General features: G+C 37.4%; 1 protein-coding gene and 1 pseudogene across 8 annotated transcripts in view; one reads left to right on the forward strand and one right to left on the reverse strand.

The window, feature by feature from the left end:
- The window catches only part of PCDH7 (protocadherin 7), a 413,124-nt gene that overhangs the window by 326,221 nt on the left and 61,287 nt on the right, over positions 1–25,616 (reverse strand). Inside the window, exon 2 of one of the 8 annotated variants that reach the window (XM_041751756.1) lies at positions 21,453–23,289. The exons of the other annotated variants lie outside the window; for them this stretch is intronic. Coding sequence (XP_041607690.1) covers positions 23,248–23,289 — 42 coding nt within the window. The 3' untranslated portion in view covers positions 21,453–23,247. Of the gene's footprint in view, positions 1–21,452; positions 23,290–25,616 lie in introns of those variants that run through there. 8 annotated transcript variants of the gene reach the window in all.
- LOC121489146 lies at positions 2,184–2,932 on the forward strand (annotated as a pseudogene).

Genomic DNA, 25,616 nt, shown 5'->3' on the forward strand with positions numbered 1-25,616 from the left:
CTGCCTCTCTCTCTCTCTGTGTGTGTCTCATGAATAAATAAATAAATTCTTTAAAAAAATAAATTAAATCATCGTCATGGGTTTTTAAAAGTACTGTGGGTCCAAATATTGTACCTACCACGCCCAAGGAAAGACACCTCAGTACATCCCTCCTGATGCCAGAGTTAAAGATTCTACACGACGTTATCCCCAAAGCACTTTATCAGTACTCAGAACAGTGCCAAGCCAAGAGTAGCCCCTAAGAAATGTTTGTTGAATGTTGATCAATATTTCACCCTTTCTTAATAGGTAATGATTATGTCTTACCTCCCTAAAACTTCTAAGTTCCGCAAAGAAAGGGCCAAGGCCTTATGCACTTTTGTATATCTACAGACTCATAAATTATTTGGTATACACTAAATATCTGTTGATTCAAATTGAATGAAATTGTGCTTATCTCTGCCAACTCCTACCAGATGCCACTGACTGCCACTCTGAAAGAAATATTCTTTCAAGTAGAGGGTACAGCATCCTTCCCATTGAGAGGAATGTGTGAAGTTTCTGGTTGTCATTCAGATGTATTCAGTTGTCCCAACCCCAGATTTGACTTGAAATGGCCGAACAGCAAGAAATTATTCCTAGCTGCGATCCATTACAGAGTCATCACTGGATTTTATGAGTCACGTCCTTATATCGCCACAGTGCCTTTACCTTGACTGCTAAGGGTTAGCCATAAGTCTCAAAACGAAAATAAAAAAAAGAAATGACAGAATGAGAAACTGTCTTACGACTTCTAATTTACAAGAGCTTGCATCGATTATTTATTATATATTCATGTATTCATTATAATAATAAATGTATTTTTATCATTTATTTCCAATGAGTATAAAAGCACAAAAAATATCTAAGAACTTGTATATGGGATATAATAGTAACTGCAGATCTAATTAACTAGGAGCTATTTAACATTGCCCTATATCAACTTCCTACTTTAAAATAAACTACACAGGTTCCTGGGTGGCTCAGGCGGTTGGGCGTCTGACTCTTGGTTTGGCTCAGGTCATGATCTCAGGGTCATGAGATTGATCCCCCTCATGGGCTCTGTGCTCAGCAGGCGGTCTACTTGAGATTCTTTCCCTCTCCTTCTGTCCCTCCTGCCACCCATGTACTCTCTCTCTCTCTCTCCCTCTTAAATAAATAAATAAATAAATAAATAAATCTTTAAAAATAAAATAAACTACATACATAACCTACTTGTATACTCATTCATTTAACTGACATGTAATAAATGCCTGTTACAGGTATCACAGCAGGTATGAAGAATTACATGTTACAGCAGATCTCAATCCAGTGAGACAAGCAGTCCCTTGCATTACATTTTGATCATTATTAGGAGAGGTGAACATTTGTGCCGGAGAAACATGAGGAGCTCCTAACTCTGGTTCAAGTTGCAAGTGAGGAACTTCAGGTGTTTTTTGCTGTTGTTTTTTTCTTCCAAAACCATCAGGTTTGTTTTTTTTAAACCATCAAATGACATTTCTGACTACAAAAGTCATGAAGAAAGAGCTAAAAAAGCAAAGTATAAAGAAGAAATAACTTGTCACCTAATCCCACCATACAGACTTGAGCTACATACTGAAGAACAATGAAAAAGAGATATGCATTCCAGGCATGTACAAAGGCAAATAGGCAAGGGATGGCATCACGAAGCCAGAAAAGGTGCTAGAACATTAGAGCCAAGGGCACAGTCGGCCTCATATATAATGTAAACCAGATCCACCCACTCAGCCTCTGTGGAGCAGGTCATTCTGGGATCAAAGCAGAAGGCAAGCAGGAGAATTGGTTTCTCCCTGTGGGTCTGCACAAAAGCCCCCCGTGCAGCAGGAGGGGTGAAGTTAGTGAATATTCACAAACTTCCAAGGGACCAAAGCTCAGAATAAAGCAGAGCTGGAGCAACTCTACATCTTCTTCCTCCTCGGTGAGAAGATATTTCAGGCGAGGCGGACGATGAAGATTGTCCTATTTCAGCAGGCCACGTGTGATAACTCTCTCTGCCTTCCGCAAGGGACTTTTACAAAATACGTTCACACTTTTCATTTCCTTAATTCTTCATGTCAGCACTAAAGACCAACAGAGAGGTCATTTCCGGGCAGCAGGTGGGGGGTGGGGAGTGGGGGCGAGGGGCCAGCGGCCTGCAGAGCAATATGCCTAAATTTTATTGTGACTACTGCATCACATACCTCACCGTGAACCTCCATCTGTGAGAAAGACACACTGCAATGGTAGGAAACACAAAGAAACTGAAAGACTACGGTCAGGAATGGATGGAGGAGCAGGTGCAGAGCCTCATCAACAAAACCACTGCATTGCAGCAGGAGAAGCTATCTCCCAACTCCATTGCTGCTCCTCCTCCTGCAGGGGCAATGATCCCACCTCCTCCCAGTCTCCTGGGTCCTCTTCACCCTGGTATGATGCCAGCACCCTATATAGGGGGACTTCCCATGATGCCAATGAAGGGCCCTCCTCCCCCTCCGATGATGCCGGTGGGACCTGCCCCTGGAATGAGGCTGCCTATGGGAGGCCATATGCCAATGACGCTGGAGCTCCCAATGATGAGACCACTCCCCTGTCCCATGATGGTGCCCACCTGGCCAGGAATGGCTCAACCAGACAGACAGAGATGGAACCTCTTTATATCCATTTTTTAAAAGATTTTATTTATTTATTTATTTGAGGGAGAGACCAAGGCAGAGCACCAGCTGAGGAAGAGAGAGAGGGAGATGGAGAAGTAGACTTCCTGATAAGCAAGGACGCCCACCCCCAGCTCAATCCCAGGACCCCGGGTTCAAGACCTGAGCCGAAGGCAGACACTTAACCAGCTGAACCACCTACACACCCCTACACCTACTTTATATTATTTGTTCTACTTTACCAGGAGATCATGGTGTTATAGCCTTGGGTGTTTTCTAACAGCATGACAAGGAAGACTTGTTCCCCCTTCTTATCAAAGAGAGAAGAATTTTTCAGGAAAGTTGGCAGGATCAAAAAAAAAAAAAAGCAATTTTCATTTGTATTATGAAATGTGAAGATAAAATAAAATGGTCAACTGCTCTAGTTTAAAAAAGTAAAAGTTTAAACTAATGAAGACTAGCAGAGAGATTCATCCCACTTGACCATCACAGAAATGAAGTCTCAGAGAAATGCAGAACTTGGCTCCAGGTCAGAGTTTCAAACTACCAGAATCAGAACTAGCATTTCCTTTTCCCTCTTTTCAGTGCAGAGACCTTAATATTCAAGGCCTAAGAGTCCTACAGTGGAAAACTCAGAGAATTTGGAGGCCAGGGGGGAGCTGATACTGCTCCCTAAATTATTAATTTTGAACATTCTTTTTTTGTCTTAATTTATTTAGATAATTCCTTTAATTTTCCATTTTGTTGAGTATATGTAGCTACATCATTAATCCAATTTGATTTTTTAAAAGGTTAGAGGCTTAATAGGGAATGAGAAAAGAAATGATAAACTCTATTTTTCCAGATACATTTGTAAGCTTTTCAATAGTGAGTCAAATATGAATATTTCATAATTGCATATTTTCTTTTGGGGGGCCAGTAGCCATTTAATATAGAAACCATTAATAGAATTACCAGATGGGTGCTTTATTTGCTTTTAAAGTGGTTACAAATAGTAGCAATTAGTCATTGATGAAGACCTCTAAGTTGAGAGGTTTTTCATAATTCAGCACTATGATAATTTTTGGTATCATCTGCAAAACAATAAATACAAAAACGTTTGTAAAAAGCAACATATGTCTTGACAATTTTCTAATTATCTGTGTGTAAAACACTCAATTTCTTCTGCAGAGACGGAACTTCTCACATGACACATTTGTACTCCAAAGCCTACAAAAGATTACTAGAAATTACTGAGGCCATATTTCTACAATTTGTTTTTATCTCATTCTACCCAGTTAGAGTCCAGAGTTGTGTTTATTTTTCCCACAAAAATAGGTAACTGCTTTTATGAAAAACAGGCGGAGGATGGGTGTTGAACTGAGAGCCTGAGTTTAGTCAGAAATAGCATTAAAAACTCGATTCCACACTTTTCAGCGAAAATAAGAGGGGAAGGATGCCAGATGGAAATCGTCCAAATGGTGTTCTTTTAGGAATTGTGCCTAAGTTATCCTGAAGGGGAAAAAAAAAATAAGAAGAAAGAGAGGGAGACTCCAACAGGATGCCCTGAAAAAGTTTTCTGCTTTACTTGTCAATAAAGAAGCAGAAAACAGTTCTAATTCAAACATCTTAACAAATCTATAAAAGGAAAGAAAAAAAGAAAAGAAAGAAAAGAAAGAAAAGAAAAGAAAAAAAAGAAAAGAAAAGAAAAGAGGAGAAGAGAAAAGAAAAGAAAAAAGAAAAGAAAAGAAGACAACTACTGAATATTTTAGACCAGGAAATACAACTTAGAGTGACTTTTTTGTGATATTTGAAATCTATCAATTATTCTCTCTCTCTCTCTCTCTCTCTTTCCAATCAATGATAATTGCATTTAACCTCTTCTTGATATGCTTATTTATTTCTTCAGTGCTGGCATCTCTTCTACCCAACCCACAGCCCTTGTACATGTTTGGCGCTCACTCATCTTCTGCAGACACCAACACAGAGACGTGCCTCCATGTCTGCCCACCTCTCTCTCCCACAGCAGCTGAGAAAAGAAACCACCCCTGTCACTCTAGGCTCCCCAGGGGCCCACTGTCACTGCACATGTTTTTGTCCTTTTGGGGAAAAAAAAAAAAAAAAAAGACCTAGGTTGAGACCTCCCTTGCTTGTAAGTCTCCAAAAACTTAGGCTCTAATTAGGCATCTCACTCTGGAATTTACAAAATATTTCAGATCAGGAAGCTTCTCTCAACTGGAATTTTGAAAACGTTCCAGGAATCACCAAATTTCCTTTTTCACAAATAGATTGGAGATTGTGACAATATGTGCTGGGTAAGGCCTAGGAATGCAATATTTAGTCAGAATGCTTTGCTTCATCAGATTTTTAAATAAACAACCAGGATCCAGATATATAGTATTTGTGGTTTCAGATTCCATTTTGAAAGTCTAATTCCACATTCAAAGGCTTTGACAGGGGAAATCTTTTGGCCTGTTCGAGTGACAGGAGAAAGAGTCGGAGTGGTTCTGCTGACAGTGGAAGACTTGGGGTCTCAGAGGCACACTGCGTCTCAACCAGGGCATGCTTGCAGAACACTTTGGGAGATTGGATTTTATTCTCCTTGCAATGGAAAACCACTGGAGAATTTTAAATAGTGGAAAGATAAATTTACATTGACACATTAGAAGGATCACTCCACAGGAGACTGTATTGTGGCCATTACAGTAGAATCGGAGACACAACAGATGTTGGTGACTTGAGCTACAGTTTAGAAGCTGAGGTGGTGAAAAGTGATGAGATTTCATATAGGTTTTTGAGGTGAAGGTAAGAGAAACTACTGATCGGTTGGGGTGGCATTATAGAGGGAAAAGAACAAAAGATGATCTCTGTGTTTGTTTGTTTGTTGCCCTAAACAAAGCAAGAGGATGTCAGTACTATTCACTCAGGAAGATAGATGAAGAGAACAAATTAAGGTATGTGAGGGGAAAATGAATGGTTCTGCCTTTGATCTGTTGTGTTGGTGATGACATTAATAACTAACATTGGGGACACCTGGGTGGCTCAGGGTTGGGCACCTGCCTTTGGCTCAGGGCATGATCCCGGAATCCAGGGATCGAGTCCCACATCGGGCTTCCTGCATGGAGCCTGCTTCTCCCTCTGCCTGTGTCTCTGCCTCTCTCTCTCTTTCTCTATGTTTATCATGAATAAATAAATAAATAAATAAATAAATAAATAAATAAATAAATCTTTAAAAAAATAAAAAATAAAAAAACTAGCATTGGTTGAGCACTTAATATTCTAAGTCAAGTGGTTTTATTTATAAATATATATTACTTTGTTATATTATAAATATATATGTGTATATATATATATATATCACTTTATGTTGCTTATTTATTTAATCCTCCCAAGGACCCTGGGAAGTAGTTATTGTTATTCTCATTTTAGACATAAGGAAGGAGGGACCCCTGGGTGGCGCAGCGGTTTGGCGCCTGCCTTTGGCCCAGGGCACGATCCTGTTGACCCGGGATCGAATCCCACGTCGGGCTCCCGGTGCATGGAGCCTGCTTCTCCCTCTGCCTATGTCTCTGCCTCTCTCTCTCTCTCTCTCTCTCTCTCTCTCTCTGTGTGTGTGTGTGTGACTATCATAAATAAAAAAAATTTAAAAAAAATGTTTAGACATAAGAAAAGGAAAGTATGGAGAAACGTGCCCTACTCAGCCAAGCAGAATCTGGTGCCAGGACCTACTCTAGAACCACCACCTAGAACTATTGTAGAAACTACTGCCTTTACCAGTGGAAAATCCAAGTAGGTAGCTGTGCTGAGTATGGATCCCAGAGAGAAGTCTGGGATGGTGATATATGTGAACAGGATCCTGGAGTAATGCACGACTGATACATCTCATCGAAGCAGCATAGGGCACTAAGCAGCCATAGTCCGCAATGGAAGAGGAAAACCAAGTGAATACGGTGATATGACTTAATCAAGGGAGAGGGAGTGAACAATGGGTTCAAATGCCAAGATTTAGACCGGGAGACTGAACTGACCACCGGATTCAGTACAACAAATTCTGATGAACCTGACAGAGCCCAGTCAGTGGAATGGAAAGACCGGACACCCATATCATGGATTTCAAAACTTTCCTATGTGAGCAAGTGGGGAATGACCATGTGGGCACCACTCTGACAAGTTTGGGTGAAGGAAATCAGAAACCGTAACTGGAGGGGGCACCTAAGCGAGAGATTGGTGTGCACGTGTGTATGGTTACTTGGCTTCTTTGTGTTTAAGATAGGTTACAGCCACATGTTTAAGTAAAAATCAGCATGACCTAACAGAGGAGAAGAAATGTATCTACTAGAACCTATCTTAGGGTGAATGCAAATTAAGTTTCCGATGCATGGGAATTCCATGTATAGGAGTGTTAAGTTTTATTCACGTAGATTTCGCTACATGCTAGAACACTGTTGAAACCAGTGATCATCTTCCTATCTCAGGCCATAAAAGAAAGAGGGGCATTCCCTTGAACTTCCCCTTCTGTTCTGGGACTTTGTTCTATTATCTTAATTCAGTAAGCCCTATATCTACAAAGCCCCAACAATCAAACTGTCTAACTCTCTTCAAAATCTTGTTATCTACAAGTATTTCATCAATTCACTTGATTAATTTGGGGACTGGCTTGTTTATGTTTTTTTTTCCCCCTTCTATCACTTGTCACTTTGCTAGATAATTTGGATGACTCACTCATCTATTTAGCTTCAAAATTCTTTTTCCCCTATATTCTAGTGACAATCATTTCTGCTCAGCTTTGACAATCCACACCCATAGATACAAAATGGAGTGTTTCTACACAAAAAGTGTTCCACTATTATATGCATAATTGTGAAATTCTCTCCTCTAATCCCCTATCCCACTTGCTCACACCCACAAAAGCTCTTCATAGGCTTCAGAAGCTTTGCCTCTCCATTTTCTGGCAATCTCCAATTCTTCCTAGCTTGAGTGCCCCAAACACCATACTTTCATGGGTGCAATTGATTCTTCCCTTCTTTGACCTCCTCTCACAGCTGCCTTGCCAATCCCATTACCAAATCATACCACCATCTGTTTGCTCTCCTCCTCCTCCCAGACTGCCAAGAGTTAGTGAGAAAATTGAATAACCACGCTGATCGACTCTGCTACAGATTTATGATTTCCACTGTCAGCTGAACTCTCGGTGCTCAGCAGCCCTGTTACTCACTCCTACTTGGCTGGCCTCCCCATTCCACAGAGCAGCTGTTCCCACCACACCCTCATCAGATGCTCCCCTTTCACCCTCACTCCCCTCAACATCAACACACTATTTCACCTCCTACTGCTGAGAAGATTGTGGCCATTAGGCGTGAACCCCCTCCACTTCCGTCCTCTACTTCTCCAAATTTGCCTGCATCTTTATTCATGGGAACTTCATTTTGCAACTCAGAAGAATCCTCCTTATTTTATCCATTTGACCTTTTGATTCCACTCCTTACTGCCTCTGACAGGATCTTATTTCATCACTGGGCTCTCTTTTCTGTTCAACCTATAAACCTCTTTCTTTCAACCTATAAACCTATCTACATTTCTCTACTTTGTAAAAAAAAAAAAAAAAAAATCTTCCTCATTTCTTCCACCACCAAATTGCAGTTTCCTTTTCCCTCCTGCAAATTTCTTGGCAAAATAACTTGCATTAAATGGTTCTGCTTACTTAAAACTGTCTCCATGAAACCCGATGTACTCTTACCTGGCTGCCATACTGGTCCATCTATTAGAAATGCTGTATTAGGAGTGTTTTCTCACTCTTCAATTTTGTCGTTCTGAATGCTGGGAGTTTGGTTTTAATATCAATTCATTCACGTAGTAATTGCTTAAAGTTGGGCAAGGTATTGAACTTCTCTAAGATTTACCTCCCTCATTTTTAAATTAGAGATGCATGGGTCACTTTTAAAGATAGCCAGGTTTCCTTTGAGCAAATTACTTTTTACCCACTGAATTCAGGCTAGTAAGACTGTTATTCAAAGTGTGTTGCCCTTCCTTAACCAAAGGGTTGATAAGCCACTCCAAAAGGACATTTGGGCATTCCCTCTTTGGAGCCTGAAAAGTAAACATAGTGATGAAATACATTAGCATAATTGGCTTTAGGCCATTCCAGGAGTAGTATCTGAAAGAGAGAGTTTACCAATTCCTACTAAACCCTGAATTTATCTCCACCCTCATTTTCCAGAGCATGTTCCTTCTTCCTCCATTAGTACCATTAGAGGTCCATCTCATTGTTCCCAAAGCTATCTTTGGTTTAAAACATTAAGTTCGAAATTTGGTTTCTATTGCAAATTGTGTTATTAGTACTAGACCAGCTGATCTGTGCAATATTTTTAGTGTAAAATCTAGTGCCTAATAACAGGTAAGTCATTTTTAACTAGTATTATTGTTTTTGATATTGTTATTAATAGTATGTCTACTCCACTCATACTGAAACACTTTCCACCTTGGCTTCTCATCACACAGTTTCTCCAGATTCCACATTTACTTTGGTTCTCCTTTATGTGATCCTCTCTATGGCTCATCAAGATTGGCCCTTTGCCTCCTTCTGTTTTCACTCTCTGCCTATATTCCCAGGGCCCTCATATACTTGTACGGAGTCACCTGTCCCTAAATGTACAAAAGCTCTTCAACTTTTTCCCTTCCCAATCTTACCTTCCTACATTTCAAATTCCACCTTTTTTTTTTTCTCTCCAAATTCCACTTTTTAATTAAAACGTTCAAAATGAAAATCTGAAACGAACTTCTTCTCCATCTTATTTTTCTCTCTCCTTTCTTCTCCAACCTCCAATCACATACCAAATACTGTGTATCCTTCCGTCCATACACATCTTGAGCTATGTCCACAGTGCAACAGAATCACATGAGAGGCTTTATCCAACTGTACTAGTCCCTCAACAAGTCTCTTTTCTCTATCACTTTTATTATAAACTGCCCTCCATTCCACCAACAGTGCCATCATTCTAAAACACTTACTGTGTTATACCTTGGCTCGAAAACTTTCGGTGACTTTCAAATACTTATAGTAGAAACCCACACCGCTAGACATAAAATTCAAGGCTGTTCTTCAGCTGAATCTATTTGCTCTTTCCAGTTCATATTGAGTCATGCATCCCATGTCTCCTACACTCCAACCACACTGGGTTATGTAACTTTACCAAATATACAAAGAATTTTGATGTTTTCATTATTTTGCTCCTGATATCTTCTCCAGTTGAAATGAATTTCTTTCCTGTTTAGTGTAAGTGAACTATTAACTATTGAGGGTTCAACTAAATAGTTTCTTTTTTTATTTTTTTTTTTAATTTATTTCTTTGAGAGAGAGAGAGAGAGAGAGAGAGAGAGAGCCACCAAGAGAGAAAGAGAGAACACAAATGAGGGGGAGGGGCAGAGGGAAAGGAAGAAGCAGACTCCACGCTGTGCATGGAGCCAGAGGCAGGGCTCGATCCCACTAGCCTGGGATGGGTCATGGCCTGAGCCAAAGGTAGATGCTTAATCGACTGAGCCACCCAGACATGAAATATGTCCCAAATGTCTTCACTTTCCCTCTTAAACTTTGTCGTCCTATATGTATGACACATCTGCCTCTCTTGGTTTGTTGAAAGCATAGATAGTATCTTTCCCATATTTATATTTCCACCCTCAAGCACAGTTTCTGGGCTAAATCATGTATTAAATAACTACTATCAAGTCTGGTGATCTTCAGAATAGAAAAATACATTCTGAAATATATATAATGCATATTCAAATATACATTTGAATATATGGAAGGTATATGTGAAGGAAATATATGTTTCAAAATATTTTATATAGATAGATATCTAAATAGATAATGTGTGTGCATCCAAAATAATCTAACACTTTTATACCTTTATATTCCATTGGTTAATGCTTCTGCTAGTCAATAAGTGACTAAACACAGACATTAGTATTCCTGATAGACATTACTGATGATACCAATAAAGGTTATATTCTGAATTTGCAAACCAAGCATTAAGGAAATCCTAAATTGTACCCAATGATAAGATATTCTGACAATATGTTATATCAGAGGTTGTACCCTTTCATACTGATATTAGCTAGAAAATTTTAAATTGTCACACCATAGGTGACAGCAACATTAAAGGCATGATGGCATTCCTCCTGAAACCCATCAAAAACAATAAACATTTCAAACAAAAATACCATCTCTTGTAAAAAATTATATGATAAAGTATACTGAATATGATTTATACAGGATTTTACATAAATTTCATGATAAAGCATAAAACAGGTATTTTGAATATTGTATATGACAAATGTGGACATTTATGTATAGAATCACGGGTTAAACACTTTGCATACATACATTATGTGCAACCTCTGCAATACGTGGAATATTAATAATGGCTTCAGCAACACAGAATGACTTTACAAGACACTTTTCTTGAAAGATTTAACAATATAAGTACCACACATTAATCATTATTCATAGAGCAGGGTTTACTAAATTCTTGAAACACTAGATAGCCCCTGGCAGGCTTTGGGCCCTTTCAGCTCTAACAGGAGGCAGCTGACTTTCCTTGACTGCAAGTCAAAGACCAGAAAGAAAACATCCAGGCAAAAAGCATCTAATCTAATAGAATATCTTCTAATTGGAATTAAAGGTGAAAAGAGAGAAATAGAGGAACAAGAAGAGGAACTCCACAGCCTGTGCCCTTCAATATTGATGATCCTTAAAATTTCACTGTCATGGAACTGCCAGAACTGTCTTACTACAAATGAAATCTTATGATTTTTTTTTCAAAGAAAACAGCAAATCCCATAAACTACAGGACTGTGAAAATCATATCTGCACTATTTGTGGCATAAATTCTTTTTTTGTAATGCTATGAAGCACAAAAGGCAAACAGAAATCATTGAAAATACTTTAATAATACGCTGCAAAATAAAAAACAAATAAAAATACTTCTGGATAAGGTGTGAAATAAATCCAGCTTATAACTTGGGCAGTGAGTTCGGCAATGATAGAGGTAAACACAAATTCCATCGATTTGATGAGTGATGATTCTTTTGCCTTCCGCCTCAAGATAGCCTCCATGGCATGACTTCATTTGAGATCACAGCTTGACATCAAGGAAAGTCTCTTTTGACAGTATTAGAGAAAAAGAATTTATGGTAAAATCATGCTTTATGTCTATCCTGAAATATCATAGAGACTTGGCATATTGTCACACATAAACCGTTCAAGTTGAACTGAACTCCATGTGCAAAGAATGGTTCTGTGTATATTGATTTTAGAAACCATGCATTAAAATGTATTTTGTGGGCTCCCGGATAGCTCAGTCGGTTAGGCGGTTGCCTTCAGCTCAGGTCATGATCCCGGGGTCCTGGGATGGAGCCCCACAGCGGAATCCTTTCTCAGTGGGGAGACTGCTCCTCTCTATCTCTCTGCCTGTTGCACCCCCTGCTTGTGTTTTCTCTCTCTCTCCATCAAATAAATAAATAAAATATTTAAATAAATAAAATGCATTTATTTTGATATTAATTCTACTAATCCCTCTACTACAGAAATAAGTCTCTAGGGTAGAGCACTATACTGGTGCTAAGAAAGGCTCAAAGAGAGCAGTAGTCTCCACAACTTCATATTCCACATAAAGTATGGCAACTAATGGCACAGCGTTCCAAGTCCAACGCTAAAGTGCAACCCAAGTCCCTTTAGGTTTATTTGTTTCTTCTCTCTCTCTGGGGCTCCTTCACACTGCTTTGAAAGTAATTTCCCTAACAAATCAGGATCTCCGCTCCCCTGTCTTTATAGAACTCAGCTGTTGGACTCCATTTCTCCTCACATCAAGTTGTATCTCCATAACATGAATCTAATGCCTTATACATTTTGATCTATTTTCCAGCCTCCTTGTATACCATCCTGCCTTGGCACCCACTCGTTGTCCACCAGAGGACATGCCTTCCTTTCAGCACCATGTAGTTCTCACATCTGGGAAACACAAATTTATCTTGCTAGCAACAGAGTTCCTGCAATAAAGTAGATCCTGGGTGACGCAGAGGATTGCAAGTTCTAACAGTGTTCATGTGATTTGGGATATATGTAGGTACATATAAATATGTGCATATTACCTCACCTGGGTTATGCAGCATTTAATATTTTGTAGTAAGGCAATATCCCCACTACCTAATCTAGTGTAGGAACTCAATAAATATTTATTGAATGACTAATAGTTATACACTTTATTGAATGCCTTAGAATCACATAAAATTCCCATTTATAGTATCAAATGAATTCAATCAAGCATCTGCTAATCTACTATAAGCAAGGCACTTTGCTAAAAACTGGAAGGAGACAGTAAATATGAATCAGACTTGAACCTTCCCAGGGAGGAGATTATAGTGTAGGAAAGAAATATGCATAAGCACAAAATATTCCATCATTAAAGACAGGAAGAGTCAGGTAGTGTAAAATCACAGAGGAAAGTGGCTTAAAATTATCACTAACAACTTGCTCACCAGGAAAAGAGGGAAGGTAGGATTCATGCATGTAAAGTTAGAAAGCCAGAGAATTGCTGTAGGAGTAGTAGTAGAGGTTAAGATAAACTAGCAGGAAAAAAAAAAAAAAAAAGATAAACTAGCAGGAAAGCATAAAGCGGGTAAAGTCACTTGAAAGTCACCAGGCTTAGCTGAAAAATAGGGTTCAGGGAAAGGATGAATGGAAAGTAAGAATGGGAGAGGAGAATTAGAGTCGGAGGAATATAATTCTAAATTAAGGGATTTGAAATTTAGTTACTAGAAATTGATAGGCACTTAGTGTTCCTGAGCATGGCCTAAGAAGCAGTAGTTGTCCTGTCCTTGCACTTTGGGCAGCAGTGTACTCAATACTTCGCCTTCACTGTAATATCTCAATCCGCTGTGTGTAATTTGTACACAAACATGAATAAGACTTCAACTATACTTTCCATGCCTATCCATGATCTCTTTTATTTTATAGCCTTGAACAATTACTAGTAGCACACACACACACACACACACAGAGAGAGAGAGAGAGAGAGAGAGAGAGCTTTTTCTTTTTAAATACATATTGTTATGATCCAATATTGCAAGATGGCACAGTGAATGGGATAATTTCTAATAACAGTCATTAAGGTGTATCAATTTCAAATTCAACTAAACAATGAGTAATGGCAACTACTGGAGGACAGTGGTAGACCTTACAGCTACCTACATGAAAAGTAATCAATTTTAAAGATCCAACGGTAATATATCTTTTAAAACAAGTTGAAAGAAAAAAAAATTGCAGGAAAATATTTGAGGAAAACTGAAATAAAGCATTCCCAAACCTCACAGTCAAACAAACCGAATGGCAACACAACTGACGTTGCAATAACCTAAAAGAGCATATCACTGTGCTAAAGGTGCTCCCCAATGCAGCCTGACACCGTGGAGTAGTGGAATTCCAAACATTCAAAGACAGTGGACGTGGAGGTGGGATTATGAGTTTACCGAAAGACTCCACTGCAGTTTACTAGAAAATAAATAAACCTGTTGCATATTTCCCAGTGTTTGTTTTAATGAATCCTCTCTAAATCCAAAGAGATACTTAAAGAACAGCTCAGAGTATTCATTGATAATAGATCCTATTTTAAATTATATTCTCATATGTTATAAACTGTCTGCATTTTCTAAATAATTCCAAAAACATCTTTTCAAAGCCACACTAAACAGAAAGCTTGTTCATAAAAGTTGTAAAGTCTCTACCGACAAATAGTCCTAAAATCAAGTTTAGATTCCTGCAACGTTTTAAGGAAATCAGGGTTTAAAATCAGACACATCTGCAATTTGGCTCCTTAGTCTAACTTGTGACTAGTATAAGACATCTGGAAAAACCTATTTGTCTGTTTTTAATAGCAGATAACCTTAAAGACAGCCACTATGTGGCAGGCACCATCCTGTATTGCATTAAGACCACTTCTAGGATCTTAGTTCACTAGTGAAAAGCTATGTGACCTGTGTCTCATTTCTGAACCTTTCTTTAATAGTCCTGTCATTTACACTGGCTCACTTTATGCCAGGTAGTTGCAGCAAATGGTATACATTTTTTAAATAAATGGTATATCTTATTATATGACATATAACTTCCTTAGCATATTAATGCATCCTCATTGCCCAATAATGTTATGAGACTATTATCTTCATTTAAATGCAGGAAAGGTTAAGTAAGTTATTCAAAGTCTCAAAGACTAGTACATAATTGGTGTCCTTTTAATTTATAAATGATATATACCTTTAAATTGTGTATTTTCATAGGAAATCCAAGAAGGGACAAAATGGAACAAATCAAATTCTTAATAAATACATACAAACTAAAAGATCACTCAGATCAGATTATTACCAGGTAACTCTCAGAGCAAAAATTAAATTGTAATATTCTGATCGCCTGAAGACATACTACTACTACTACAAAAAAAAAAAAAAAAGAAATAGAAAAGTTTAGGAACATCTTAGGAACACGATTGCTGAATTATGTTGCACCACAACTACAAATTTGTCCTTATTTTAGAAAGTAGAAGCTACCAGTGATTTTATATTATCAATTAAAACTCCATCATTTATATATGCTTTCTATTCCATTTGCCAACAATTTCTACTAAATGAAAAAGGAGCAATTTGAACTGATGTGTTAGACGAGAGAATGAGTCAGGGTTTCGAAAAAAAATAAAACTTAAACAGCTTTCTCTTTATAAGGTTTTGCATAACAGAGACTTTAGACTTCCATAAATACTCAGTTCTGTGTACAATAAAATATTTGTGAGCAACATAATAACCAGCAATGTTCCAAATGGCATCCATACATTAACTGCCAAAAGAGGCTACGGAACAATTTTTGAAAGGGAAAAAAGAGCCCTCTGGACCTAGTGTAGTACGCAAGCTCAAAGGAAACGAATAGCCTAATTATATAGCCATGAAAGAAGCCAACAGATTTCAGTGATTGGGAAAAGGAGCTTGACAAAATCTAGGGATATTAGTCAGATCCTTAAATTATTTTATTTCTCTGTATGTTCTGAATTGTCAGCAGTATAAAATGAAGAGAAAAGCACCTCCAGAAGGTTTGTTGTGCTTTATAGCCCCATATTCATAACAACTGTGCCCATTCTTCATGGTGTTGTTAAAAGGCAGAACCAATCTGCTGCCGGATGACTGTCTTTGGCCCCGCAGAAACTTTCATTTTATGCGATAAAGACAAACACACACAATCTGAATGTGTTCTCACTGGGGAGGGAAGAAAGGATGAGAGACCCCTTTCATGTCATGCACTTGATAAATTATTCCTAAGATGCATATTTTTTTTTCTGCTCGGGCCTGTCCAAAGGCAGAGTTCCATTGTGGCTTTCCAAAATGCAATCCTTTGTAAGTAATTTCAATGGCCCTTAATAGAATCCTCTGAATCACATTATATATTCAAAAATATGATCACCCTAATACATATCTTTTATGTTTGCTCTCAAAATTGTGAGAGGTACTTCTGTTTTATCCAAGTGAAGCCTTTAGGCAGTTATTTGTGGTCACTTGCTGCTTAAAATGTAGTTCATTTAATGCTATTGCACATTTAGTTACTTGATACGCTTTTAATTCATATATTTCATACCATCGAAATGCTTTTAAAAAATATGTTCTGAGTAGAGGGGAAAAAAGTATATGCATATTCTTTTATTTTAAAATGAGGAATTTTTTTAAGCATTAAAAAAATAGTGGGGCTCCAAGTCAAGACTCCAAGATCAAGAGTTGCATGCTTTACAGACTGAGCCAGCCAGGCATCCCTAAATGAAGAATTATTTTTAATTCTGGTGCCATGTGACATAGCCATCAACAATTCTGAAGCTTTCTTCTTTCCTTCATTGTCTCCATTAGACCCACGGGGAGTACAATGGCTTAGGTCACAACATGAAACATCATGCTAATTAAACTGCTAATTAATTGGTATAAGCAATATATCACATGAAATAGATTGCTGTATTACACCGTTTTAACTTTTGTGCCATTTCAACTTGGTAACCACTAATTTAGCATCCTTTAATCATGTTCTTTAATCCAAATGTTAATCTCAGATGACAAGAGCACGTGATTATTAGGGAGGTCTTGGTACAAGATATGTGTTGCATTTCTTCCTGGTATTGAAAATGGTTTCTTGAAAGGTAAAAAGATCTTATGTTTACAGATCCTTGATATGCATTTGAATATAACCTCTCTAAAAGTAGGACTAATTGGAAGTCATCCTCATAAACATTTTCACAAACTTCTCCATGTGAATAGTAAGGCATTTATGTGACGAGCCATCATAGAATTCTGATTTAAAAGGCTCATGGGAAAAATTGTTTCCTTAACGCTATTGGTGTCTTTCTTAACACGGATTTTTTGTTTTTCAATTACATGACTTTAACAATCAAGTTTCAATTTGGGATTCAAGACAGGGCAGATTTTTGCGTAATAAATATGCAGGGACTTTAAAAAGTCAACCAGCATAAAGTTAAAATGCACTATATCCGCTTGAAATGTATTATCAGGAGGCAGCCAGTTTCTGATCTTTCTAGAATGCATATAGGAAATATCTGCTGCTTTCATGAGCCTGACACATAAGAGGGGAAAAAAGAATCCTTCCAGACCAGCCTTTTAACAGCTAGACACAGAGAGAGGAAGAAAGATGAGAGACCTGGGTCCCCCTCATGAGCTACTGAGACAGCAGAATTTCCACTGACACTGTTGGGCAGTAGCAATTAGAAAACGGGCTGAGCTGGACCTGCTCTCAAAACTCCAGTCTCTTAAAACAGGACATGTTCATTTCCCACCCAACATCTAGGGATACAATCCAGGAAGGTATTTATTTGTAATTACATTAATCTTAACTCCTCCTTACAAATGCACAGAAAGAAGCATGAGGTAGGTTACTATGGCGGTATTAACATCCATAAAACTATAGAGTAGCCCGCCCTTTCATGAAAAAGGTAAAATCATTGAAGTATATACCCTAGGAAAAATCTGTAGTTGGCTTTGTCTCTTTTCAGTTGCTCAGTTCCTAAGTTGTGAAATAAAAATACAACTTCCTCATGTTTTCACAAGCAACGCTGTGTGTGCCCAAGAACCCAGAGCTGTCTCTGAGGTCTAGATTTTTCCTGTCACAATTGGTATTCGATGCATTTTATCCAAAATGCAGTTTCAGATGGGCAAAACAGCATTTCCAATGGTAGTTTATTTGTTTTATCCTCTCCCGTATGCTTAGTTACCCAATTACAATGTTTAAAATGAAAGCCACTGACTTTCCAAGTGTTAAATATTATCCAGTTCAAAGTAGCCAGTGTTTATTTGGTTTATATTCCACACATTCGAATCCCATCTTTATTATTTATTACAAAGCACATTTTCTGCTTAACAGAGGACTTTGAAAATAAAGCTCTCATCATATTTAATAGATACTTATTAAACATTTGCAAAGAATAACAGCCACTTATTTATGGATTGGGTATCAAAATCAACATCATTCTTAGTTCTTAGGATAATCTGACAAATACTTTATCATTCTTAAGTTTCATAATTTTTAAGCTACTAATAATTGGGGAAAATTATACTCCCTTATGATTATAGATAAAGTGATCCTTCAAAAATTGTTCTTTGACCTTTTAGCAACTTTCAACATTCGATTGTGACAGGTTTGATTTCAGTTTTCACAGCTTCCTTTCACTTGTCTATGCTTGAAAAAAAAAAAAAATTACAGCTCAGAGAGCTCTAAGATTTGAATTGTAGCAGACCAGTAACTGATGAACGCCCCTGGAGAACCCATAGCTGCACAATTTTGCTGAGCTTCACGCCATAGTATATGAAGTATGTCGAGGGCTTGGCGCTGCTTTTCTGTGAGGTGCCTTTTCTTTCATTAGTGACAGTGATATTCAGTTTATTTTAGCCCCTGAACATCTCAGTCAGGAACAACTACACTCTATTCGTATGTTAATTATAGGGCAACAACAAGGAAATTAACAATTGCCAGCATTTATTGAGTTCTTGTCATGCCATAGTCACATTACCTGGCTAATTCTCATTTAATAATCACAATCAATGTATGATGTAGATACTGTTATTCCCTTTATATTACATCTGAAGAAATGGAGGCAGAGAGGAGTAATTTGTTCAAAGGCCACTCAGTTTGCAAAGTGTCTGAATCATGGTTCAAATCCAGGCAACCTGGATTGCAGACACTGCACTCTTAGCCACTATCATAGTCCTTCACGTAGCACATGGCATTGTAATAATTAGCCTGTGTGGCTGGAATTCCCATTAGACCGTGAGCTCCTCTTGTTCAAAGAATGCAGTTGTTATTGGCCTCGGTCCACGGCAGGCTTCCTTTTCAAATAATGTTTGATGCAAATAGGTAGTAACATATTTTAAGCCTGCAAAGCAAGTGAGTTAGAAAAGAATTTCTTCTTCCCTGAAACCAGTATTTGAAACCAACTTTCTATCACAGATTCCATCCCGTGTGCAGTACTTCTATGTGCTAGAACTTCGGAATGCCTTTCACATCCAAGCCATGCATGGTTAACAGGGGCGTGATCTAAAGAACCAAAAAATCCACCTCTGTACCGTGAAATAATTCCAGAGCCTAACTTGTACCCCCATCTTTTACGGTGTCTGGCCTGAAAGCTCCGTGATGCACCTGCCAAGTGGAGCCTCTGCAACCAGAGTGGCAGGCCTGGGAGCCCAGTTCTACCTCCTGCTGATTCTGTATCTTTGCAAATCTACCCAAACTCCCTGTGCCTAATTTCCCTCATCTGTGAAATGGATGGTATGACAATAACGATACCTGCTTCATGAGGCTGATATGAATATTAAGTAGAGCAATTAATATATTATCTGCATAGAGTCAACACTTGGTAACATAAATCGGGTGAAACAGGTGAAGGGAATTAAGAGTTCACTTATCTTGATGAGCACCGACTAATATATGGAACTGTCGAAGCGTTATTTTGTACACTTGAAATGAATATAACTGGTTTTTTTTAACTCCATTAGAATTAAAACCAAACATTAAAAAATAATTTAAAACTACGTCATCAAAGCAATATTAACATCGGTTCAACCAATTAATATTTATCAAAACCAGGAAGTGGAATAGTAGCATACCAAAAAAATAATAGCCAGAACAAAACAAAAAGCGAGCCTTTTAATCCTCAATAATATTTTTGAAAGCTTTTGTTATGTTTCAGTGAAATTTTTATTTATGTGAGTCCAATCTGATGATGGATTCTGAACATAACTTTCAGATGGCAGTCATTCACAGTTGCTCCACGCGTCTCTTGAGAACCACTTTCTTTCTTTATGCCTTTTTTTGTCTCTTTGATGGGAACAGTCAAAGGCAAGAGTAAACGTTTTATTTAAAGAGAGTGGGTCATGGGAGATGCTTGGTAGGTAGTCTCCCATCTAAATTTCTAATCTCGTATAACAAAGAATAAACTGGCAAAGTTAGATTTTATTACCTAAATCTGTTCCAAAAAGACCAGAAGGTTCATCAAAATGAAAAAAAAAAAAAAATGTTCAGTGTGACCAGTTCTTTACATAAGGATTCCTGAAGTTCATCCATGCCACCTTTGTGATTTTGAAAGTGACACCATCTTGCAAGTACGGATGTGCCCTCCTCCCCAAAACTGACATAGTGTATATGCTCTCATTTTGCTTCATACTGTTCCTCTGACCTTTCCCAGTTGGAGTAGCAGTGGGAAACTGAAATAAAAGCACTGTTTTTCTGCGTGAGGCACTTTGTGACTAAACATTAATCCTGAAATTATAACAGTTGCAAGACTCCTCTGCCTGTTGCTTCCCCCAAGCAGAGGACTATAGGATGAAAGGGCCCACAGCAGTAAATATCAGGGGCTAGGGTTTCCTTCTCTCCTGAACCCAACCAGGCAGATCCAAGTCCAGAATGCCTTTGAAGTCAAAGAGAGCTTCATGTGCTGATCAATCCTTGGGGGGTAAAGAGCAAGAAAAACTGGTTCTGGCACTTTAACAATCTGCCAGGGAAGGCATTCAACTCAGTGCAGAACAAAAAAGGATTTTCTCTGTTACAAATTGAGTGATTTTGTACTTGGGTGCCTCTTGGTTCAATTAGCTTAGAGATACCTATTGATCCCAGTACATGATTATTTATACTTCAGTACATATTTCCATTAAGTCAAACTAAGGATGAACAGTAACAACTGTAAATTAGTATCCTCCCTTGCTCTAAAGGCACACGTTCAGCTTTAGGTCACTTGGAGTGGAAAACAGCATGCCATTCCCTTAATACTAATGATCACTATTGAGTATTAATATGATCCGTATTAAGTGTCGCCCTGTAATGTTTCCAAGCGATCAAAACCTTAGGAGTTTAGAATGAAAATGATCTAAAAATTGACAGCACAGTCCAAATCCATCCTCTATAGATAAGAAATCCGAGCAACCAAAAAAAAAATAATAATAATAAAATAAAATTAAAATAAAAAAATAAAAAAAAATTCTTCATCAGATCTGGTTGTTTAGTGGTAGAGCAAAATTTGACATCAAAACTCGTGAGTCAGTCAATTCAGGGTACTTTTCTTCTCACACCCTTGAAATCATCTCGGTCAAACCTTTTAATCTAAAGTGGCTAAACTCTTCACTCTCAATATTGAAGATGAGGCGACTCTATGCCAAAACCCAGCAACATGAGCCTATTTTATGTCACACTATGTTTTAAGAGAGTATTAAAACAGGAAATATAGTCATCTTATAAAGCAGGATTTTTTTATTATTTTGGTCACAGAAAAATATTCAATACCATAGAATTATACAGTTTATAGACTTATATTTTATTATAATAGCATAAATAAAGACAAAAATCCCTGTAACAGTATAGATAGGGTATCAACTTCAGGTGATTGTCACATAGAAAGAAGAGGTAAAAATTTCTACTATAAAGTTAATCAGCAAGATAAAGAAAAATGAATACAAATACCGGGGAACAATAGTTCCAAAATTATTATGGCACATGGTGACTACAAAAAAATATGTAAATCTGTTTTAAATATTTACTGTCTTACCTATGTTAATATATGATTACTTGTTATTAATTTAGATTGAGGAAAAGTGAAAAAACTATAACCTATAGGTAGGTTAAAAAGTTAGAGTTAAAAAACAAATATTTCCCAAATCTCTTCTGTAAGAGCATCCATGATGCACATCCACTGTCACTGAGGGAAGCAGCCCAAAGGAGTATCACGGACTTTCCAACTGTCTTCAAGCTGATTTCACAGGACCCTACTCTCATTATTTTCAGACATTGGAACTGTATTAATTTAAATGGCTCGGTGGTCATAAATATTATACTTAATTGGAGAGCCTTTGCAGTAGCCATTCTAGGTCAGAATGGCTTCATTTGTGAATAACTATCTTTAATAATGATACCACATATGAAATGGCTTAAGACAGTTTACTCTACCTCTTTACATTCTAGGTAACAAACCAAAGTGCAAGTGTCAACCGTTAAATTTTACCTCCTTCCACTGACATATGCATACACACAAATGCATCCACATACATTCACACTCATACAAAAATTAGACTTTCTACAGTATCTTCAGTTGAGCAAGTAGCTACAATGCAAAGAGGTACTTCCTGCATGCAATTCATCCTTAACAAAACACAAAAGCCCTTCCCTGCATACGGGAATGCATAGGACCGCGGATTTTAAAGGCCAGTTTCCTATTGATATCATGGCCATACATTCCTTGAACGTGTACGTGGTTTACCCTAAATTCAAGCAGAAATTGTGTAAAATGTCTGTGAGATATATTGTGATCTATCCTCTGCATTTACACCATAATAAATTATATTTCAGCAAGTATCAGAACGACCTAAATTTTATCTTCTTTCCTGTCCACTAGTTTCTACTTTCCCTGACTGGCAGTAGTATTTTTCCTTAACGCCTTATTAAATAGCATTGAACAGTCTAATTTTCCCGGAATTCAGTCCTGAGGTATACATTTCCATTTTCTTTGTTGATCTAGCACAGGCTCAGGTGATTTCTACATAATGCATCCAATTAGTTCAAGCAAGGCAAATGAAATCACATCTATACTAATCTCCACATTATTAACTATAAACAGTAACAGGATACGTCTCCACTCTTAGCTTGAGTCCATTCAAGTGCAAACTGAAGGAAGAGGATTTCCTGTTCTTCTTTTCACACTCCTGAGTATGATGATATTTGATTCTGCTTCTCCACAGTAATTGATAAGATTGCAAAACCTCTCTCACATCCCTCCTTTATTCCATATTGAGAGCTTGTTTTTTTTTTCAGTTTGTTTGCCAAGTATAGTTTGATTCCTTTGTGCAGAGATTTTAAGTCCATTTTTGTTTCCTTCAAAATCAGAGCTTCATTTTAATCAGATAGTGGTCCTGCCCCTTGGGAATCGATTTGTTTTTACACAAGACAATTCAGGTCTATTAGGATCCAACACACTGAGTTGGAACATTACATGTATTTCACTTACGAGCATATACATTCATTTTACACGATTCCTCAATGTGGCCAGGGGGGGTTCGTGGTCTGCACTGTATCCACCTATAAAAAATACAAAAATATATGTCTGCTTTACAGGGATGTGAGTAGGGTTTTGCGAGCCTAGTTCCAAAGCTTGGGTGCACATCTTGGCTGACAGTATTCACTCCTTCTTTAAGATGTATCTGCAATGGCCATCACCTCTGAGACGTCATAGAGACAGAACAGTTCCCTAGAATTAACCACCCTGGGGCATCTAAATCAACACTGCTGGCTAATCTCAGGGATGCTATCTCTGACAAGAGATATTTGCATGGTAAAAGAAACATTGAATTAATTGTGTTTTCAGGTTTCAAGCCTTTCAAGGCTATGAAAATGTCACCAGAAGAGGGGTGGAGGGCTAGTGAGGGTTGCTGGCTTTGTTTACACTACAAATAAAAGAAAAATGAAATGGTAATATCGTTGTCACAGCTTTTACAATTTGCAAGTCCTTAAGATCTCTGGGATGTGCTCTTGATCTGAGTGTTCACGCTCTTCAAAGTAGCTCTCTTGTCTCCAAACACAATCTTTAGATAGCTCAGGGTCTCTTTACAGAGATCTGAGCAATTTGCATGCTATCAACAAATGGTCTGCTGATATCCGGGCAAGGATGGGTTAGTCTCCCCTTCAAAGTCCTGACCCTAAAAGGACAATGTTTTCCAACTTTGTATCTAGCTGCACAAATAAAAGTGATGGCAACATTCTTTCAAAATATTTTGGTGCTTGTGTGAGTTTTAAATAGTGTTAAATATTTCTCTGAATTTGACCGTTAGGCTGATTTCTGCTCTCAGCTCCAAAAGGTACACAGAGTATTGTCTTCTAGTTTGATGGTACATTTCATGTTAGTAAAATCTCTACTAAGTTTGAATATTGCCTAAATTGATAATAAATCACTTACATAGAATAAAAATGCTACTGTCCACTACTAAAAGTATATACCTTTAAGAATTAAAATCAGTAAAGAGAAATATTCCACCTAATTTCCAATGTAATAATGCATCAGGACACAGGAATCAAAGTTAGAAAAGAAGTAAATGATCTATTTCAATAATAATGGACCAATTCACTTTTGAAAAAAAAATGGTGTAAAAAAAGCCAAACAGGTGATGTCTAATCTTGAAATAAATTGTTCAGATACAATTCAATAAATTGTATCAGAAAATATTTAAACATTGCTCTAATTGCTGATTATCAATATTAGCTGTATAAATTTAAGCAGCTTTAAAATGTGTTAATTTTTAAAATTAATTTTTATCTTTTCCTAGAAATGAAAAAAAATGTTTTTTTCTTTCTGTAGCAGCTCTAAAAGCTAACATCACTTGGGATGCTCTGGCCAACTACACAAGCAGCACATGTTTACCAAGGCACACTGATAAGTGAATCTTCATAATTTAAGTTATAAGTTTAAGATAAACATAGTTTATCTTATTTTACACAAGCGATATGATTGCATGTTTCATTTCAGAACTGCCTATAAAAAGTGAAAGTTTAATATCTGAAAGTTTCAGATATTGTTTTTTATTCCCAAACCAACCACAATGATGTAGCCATAATGCATGCCAAGACTACATTAGACCTTCTTGTGATGTACTTTTACTGTTTGTGATGTTTTGGGATAGCATTTATCAAATATTTCACTACTTTCATGAAGTCCCTCATTTAATTCTCGCATCCTATTCAAGGCTACGATGGGCTCCCTGAAGGCAAATGTCATGTCCATTCTGTTTATCGCTACATTCTCAGTGTTGGCACATGGTTGGCCCTCAGTGAAAATTGATTTAATGAATGAATGCATGTTTGAGAATAGCTAATTAAGGAAATCATATTGTCACATCGTAGTATCGCATTATCTAATTTTAATATTTTGAAGTCATGTGGTTATCATTGCCTTTCTATTATTTGTCATATGATTATGGAACAGATCTTTCTTGAATTGCAGCCAATGCTCTTTATTTTACTAGCATATTAATTTTCCCATTTTTTCTTCTATAATTCTGTCTTAAACTGTTTATCCACCTAAAATTTCTAAAATTTCACTACCTTCTCTTTTCAGTCTTTCCCATATTCTTTTCTTTTCTCCAAGGAAATATACTACATAAAATTGCTCACAAGGTTTTTAGTAAGTGAATATACGAGTAAAACAATTAAGACAGACACTGGAAATCAGAAGTATCAAAGTGTTTTGTTTTCTGTTTTCAAGACCTGACACACTTTTAACTTAAAAGCACACCCAAGAAATAGAATGCACTGAAGTAATAAAGTCACCATAGAGCCGTGCAGCCTAATGAAATTCTTATATTAATATGTCATTGAGGAATAATATTTCATAAGTTTCATTTCATAAATTAACT

This window comes from Vulpes lagopus, chromosome 4 (assembly GCF_018345385.1).
Source record: "Vulpes lagopus strain Blue_001 chromosome 4, ASM1834538v1, whole genome shotgun sequence".
Classification (NCBI taxonomy): domain Eukaryota; kingdom Metazoa; phylum Chordata; class Mammalia; order Carnivora; family Canidae; genus Vulpes; species Vulpes lagopus.